General features: G+C 35.0%; 1 protein-coding gene across 1 annotated transcript; it reads right to left on the minus strand.

Moving 5' to 3' along the window:
- Nucleotides 1-2,751: 2,751 nt before the first annotated feature.
- On the minus strand, nt 2,752-5,474 carry fpr1 (formyl peptide receptor 1). Its single transcript, XM_082149516.1, has 2 exons — nt 5,371-5,474; nt 2,752-4,509 (listed from the first exon to the last, which is right to left on the minus strand). Exon 2 carries the CDS (start codon nt 4,494-4,496, stop codon nt 3,378-3,380), a length of 1,119 nt encoding a protein of 372 aa, XP_082005642.1. The 5' UTR covers nt 4,497-4,509; nt 5,371-5,474; the 3' UTR covers nt 2,752-3,377.
- Between the last annotated feature and the right edge of the window lie 378 nt (nt 5,475-5,852).

Here is a 5,852-nt window from a genome sequence, read left to right on the forward strand (position 1 = left end):
GCATTACCGCCCCCTACAGGACTGGAGCATAGACCGCCAGCGACTGGGAGCACTTAATGGGAAATCTATAAATCATTGTTGTTGCATATTGGGTGCATGCATGTAATAGGTCTATTTAAACCAGTTTTTTCAGATAACTTGGCTCTGCATTATGTACTTTATAGCATATATGTTTGTCTGTCCTGGAGCACTTTAAGATGATTTTGTAACATGAGGCTAACTAGAATGCACAGCTTTTATTTTCTGTGAAAGCTCAAATCTGTATCTTGCATGTGCTGTCCAGTGTAGGAGGGTAGTTGTCATGAAATAGGATATTTTGGGAAACTAATATGCGATTTGCAGCGTGCAGTCAATTATTTTTGATATATAATTATGCAGCTTTATGAGTTTGTGAGACTAAATTACATATATGTGCTTAACTCGTTTTCAATACAATATAATCATTTGAAATGAAGACAGAAAAATCATGTTTCCACCCATTCTTCTAAACTAAAAAAAAAACAACAACAAAAAACACTGCCAAATGGATTACTGTCATCTACTGGACATGTAGTACAGAACAGCTTTTAGCGGTGAGATAGTCTAATATTCTATCTTGATCAAAATGTAATTCATGATGATCTTGAGGGTCTGTTTAATTGGTAGGCCCAGGGCCAAAAATGTTAAAAGCAAAATGTCCCTGCCAGATCTCTGTGTCTGTATATGTAGTTCAGCAAAATGAGTGCTTCCCTGAAACTTCAGATTTGAATCAAATGATAAAAAAGACATGAATGCATTTTTATATTATGTACCGCCTTAAATTCTGGAAACGTAATCCTGAGGGATAATTTTGGGCATACAAAAAGAACAAGTCATGTACAGGAGGAGAGAACAAAGAATATACTACCATTAAAGCAAGTAAATATCCAATTAAATAATACATTTCATAAAATCAAATATCTTATTAAATATATAATATGAGATATTTCACACTATTCAGATAATGGATTGCCTTCAGTGTGAGTGTTCTCACTGCACTCTGTATTAGTTCATCATTTTTCTTCTTACTATGTGTTTAAAACAAGCAAACAAGTGTTGTGACAGTCTAGACATTGTGTCATAAATTCTCATTTCTCCCATTGTACCTGAATAGCAAAATAGTCAGAGGTAAATTAGAACCTCTTAGTACCCGTTTCAAAAACTGAAATTTAACAGACCATAATTCAACATCATTTCATGAATCTCTTGTGAGAGTTAAGATTTCAGCTAAAAAAAAAACTTACACTTACGGAAATGTTAACAACAGTTTAAGTGATAGCACTTACTTTCTCTTTCTTGGAAATTTAAACAGCAGTATCTCCCATTCTTAAAAAGTATTGTTGCATTTAAATGTTTTGCTTTTGTTTTGCCTGCAGTTTACTTTTTTCATTTTTATTTTACTTTTATTTTATTACTGACCTGTTCTATAATCGAGTTGAACAGAAACAGCATGCATGAGATTACAGCTTTCAATCTAAAATGACAAAATGATTCTTAACCCCTTAGCTGTCACCCCCCTTTTTGAGAATGGACATTAAAATGCACTATTCAAGCTTAAATGGTTGTAATTCAAGAATGCTTTGGAGTATAGACCCAAGTTTGGTCTTGTTTTAAAGGGAACAAAATGCAGATTATTACTGAGGTGAAAGCACTTCAAAAAATTAAAGTATGAAAAAGTTATGGAAGTTTAAATTTACATTAAATCAAATAAAATTTATTTAATATTTTTCTTTTATATAAAATATATATTTTACAAAATATGTTTTACAAAAAAAATTACTATAAAATCAAAGCCATATATCTAACCAAGTTGTGTTCCAAATTTGAAGTTGATATCACAAAAATTGAAGTTCCCATGAGATTTTGTTTAGGCGTATTACCAAAAATAGCCACCGGGTGTCATTGAATTCCATTGAATTTAACTGTATGCATTCTACCATAACAAATTAATACATTTCTGTCCAAATATCACTTTTGTCACAAAATATGCAACTTTGAGACTCAGACCTTTCTGACAATATGTGTTCTGTCAAGATTAGAAAATATTTTGATCATAAATTATGAAACATGACGCCCAAAAGGGGAGGAGCCTGATAAGATAATTTAGAGTACCGTTTCTATGGTAACACAATGTCCAATTTCAAAACAGTTTTCACAGGATGAATTCTGAGATCGTAAGCTTTCAAATGATACCTAATTTATGATATCTACTAAAATATGTGATGTAATAAAAAAGGCAATAAAAAAGATAATATTATATTTTAGAGGATAATATGTATATTATACTTTTTAGAGGATAATATTATTTTATAAAAAAATTTATTGACAAATACTAGATTAAATGTTTTATTATGAACTTTTAGCTTGAAAACCAAAGTTTCAATTATTAAAAGTGTGTGCGTCGACTTTTTGTGACAAACGCCACAGTTACGCCTGTTATGATGTAGATTTTTTGAGGTGCGCTCTTGTCATAAATTCATCTATTACTGTTCCGGCATAAATTGTAACAAAAAACAGTGCTGAAATATCTATTAAGGAGTCTTAGACCTTTCCAACGATATATAGTTTGTCATGACTAGATTAGGATTTAATAGTAATATAGTGAAGTAAATTTAGGTTGCCCGTATACGGGCAGGTGACAGTTAAGGGGTATTCAAAATCTCAATATTGAATTGTATATACAGTATATATTATATTGTCATGTTATGGAGATCCAGAACTTCGTAGACAGTGTAAGCTGTGACAGTGTAAGAAGTTTATTCATCTTCAGCTTTATTTAATCTTTGAAATACATCAATAAACTTAATACTATTTTTTTTATATGAAATAAAAGATGCTTTATAAAAAAATATGTGCAGACAATACAGTAAAGAAATAACAAAAAAAGCTACTTGCATCACATGCATAATTCATGAAAAACTTTTTAAATTGCTCATATATGGCATACAATACCAAGTTCAATTTATGTGTGTCAAATACTTCATGGGTATACTTCATGCTGGAAACCTATTGTATTTAAAAGGAGGATTTGGGAGTTTCTGTCAGGTTTAACTCACGTCTGGGTACAAATTTGTCTCCAAAATACAGTTAAGTAGGTACACACACAAATGTAAATAATAATTCTGCATTAAATAATTATTTCCCCATAACAGCAATTAAGGCAGTGTTTTGATTTAAAGCTTCAAACTATAGTTATATAGTTATAACTGACTATAACTGACAAAATTCAGTTATAACTGAATTTCTTTTGGTCCAGTTTCTTCAGGTTAATGTGTCTCACTTCTATTTATGATGACGCTAAATCCACATGAGACACTCTGTAAAGTCCTTCTTTAGAAAAAGTGCTTCATGTTATACGGTTATACTTCCGCATCAGAGAAGGACTTGCTCCCGTTCTCTTTGTTACGAATGGTGGGCATTGAATTTGTGCAGGTATTTGTGCGTGAAACTTCCTCTGTGAAAGCGGTTTCCAAAACCTTCAGGATAGACTTGCGCACCTTGTCTTTAAAGTCTTGTCCCATGAAAACATACAGCAATGGGTTCAGGCAGCTGTTTAGGAAAGCCAAACTGGTCGCAATGGGAATTCCAACAGTGGTGACATATTGCAGGCTGGAGCTGAATTCAGCTCTCATGTGGTGTACCATCTCAATAAGCACCAGGATATGGTACGGAGCCCAGCACAGGAAGAAGGCAGTGATCACAGCAGCAATGATCTTGAAGGGACGTCCAGTTCGGCCAGACATTGAGCGGTTTCTTCTGAGACGATGGATGATGACCGCATAGCAGGAAACAATGATCACAAAAGGCAGCACAAAGCCTATGAGGAAACGGGTTATGATCATGGCTCTATGCCGTAGAGTACGGAGCGCCACTACCTCTGGTTTCTCATAGTCATCAGAAAATGCAAAGTTGTTGAAGCAGTTAATTTTGTTTGGGCTGTCGTGGTCGGGTGCAATGTCCTTGAAGACGAAGTAGGGTGAGCTCAACACCAGGGCGAATAACCAAACTCCAAAGCTCACCACAGAAGCACGGCTCACATTCCGATGATTCTGTGCCCATATCGGACGCACCACAGATACACAGCGGTCAACACTGATCACAACCAAGATGTACACACTGGCAAACATGTTGAGGAAACTGAGAGTGCTGTTGAATTTACACATGAACTGGCCAAAAGGCCAGTGGAAGCCCATAGCCGTGTAAGCCACGCTGAGTGGGAGGAAGGCAGTGAAGAGGAAGTCTGCTACAGCAAGGTTCAAAAACCAGACCGTGTTGACTGTCCTTTTCATTTTGAATCCAGTTACCCAAATTACAATGCCATTTCCCACCACTCCAAGTACAAAAGCCAGACTGTAGACTATGAGTGACATGATGTTAAGAGATTTTCCGAGCGGCGTATCCTCATAATCATAGTCATATTCATCTTCAGATAAGTTGTAACCGGGTGAGGTCTCTGTAAAATTGGATTGATCCATCATTGTACCTTCAAACCTGGATTGACAGAATGAATATGGTATTTAGTAAATAATTATAAGCCATCAGATATAGATAGACCGCATCTAGTAAAAGGAATGTACAACTAACATGTAATTCTGATTTGGTCCACTGGAGGCCAGAATTTGAGTAGTAAAGTAATGCTTTGCCATTCAGAACATCATCTGAAAGCACTTTCTCTATTCTGCCTTCTCAGATGTAACATTTTACATGTGAATTCTCCATCAATAAAAATCGAAAGTATATTAAAATATGTCTGTATTTTAGTGTTGTACGGCGAAGATGTGGCATCTGTCTTTACAGTGAATTAAACTGAGCTCATTCAAAAAGGTCAAAATAGGTCAATACAATTTTTTCTGTTTGTAAATTAGCTCATTCTTTGGCCAGTATAACAGACATCAAGGGCGTGTCATTTTTGCATAACACAGTTTTCCTTTAAGAATATGAACAAAATCAAATTGTGTAATATTAGGCTACATGAAAAAAAAAAAAAAACAACGTAAAACTGTGATCCATGAAACAATTATTCGTTGCTTAGCTGTCTACAAAATGCTGCTGTATGTAGACCAGATTTATTCGTCATATAAAAGCACAATAGACCATTTACTTTTAAAACATATTCCCTAGACCTAAACGGTTAGGCTACAAACATGAACAATACAAACGATAGACCATGATAACTTAAGTTTTGCTTTGATCTCTGTTGTAACAGACATCTCAGTTGATAACTACAAAAAGGTGCTCAAATGACTAAAATATTCATACATTTGAGATTTAAAGACATTAAAAAATGTGAGTTAATGACTCCTAAAAGTTGCATTTAACAATAAGATAATCATATGAAAGCGTGATGCTTACCTAGTGTTGCCTAATAAATGGCTTCCACAAAATCATAAAGAAAATAGCTCACACCTGTGACTCGCGAGAGAGCAAAACTGCAATAATCTCTCTTGTTTGTTGTCGGGAAAATCATTGAGATGGTCCTGGCTGCAGCCTGCAGATCGGGGCGGGGCTGCACTTGGGGAGGGGCTGCACGTGTCGCCCCGCCCCATACATACTCTGATTGGTTCCATCGTCTTTCATAGGCATAAATGATAGAAAATGTGTTCGTAGTTGGTGTAGGAAGGAGTAGGCTATATGTCATTTAAAAAACTAGAAAAGCTGTGCTGTTTCACAAGGCCTTCATTATAATGCACAGAAGGGAAAAAAAATAATTAGCCTAACTTGTATGCCTGAAATGACTGTTTTGCTAAATTAAGCTGTTTTTTAGGCTAACGCACCCCATAACATAAAAAAAAAAAAAAGGTTTATTATCCATAGCAAGAGGGTCAGGTCTTCAG

The sequence above is a fragment of the Leuciscus leuciscus genome (genome assembly GCF_965113295.1).
Source record: "Leuciscus leuciscus genome assembly, chromosome: 20".
NCBI lineage: Eukaryota > Metazoa > Chordata > Actinopteri > Cypriniformes > Leuciscidae > Leuciscus > Leuciscus leuciscus.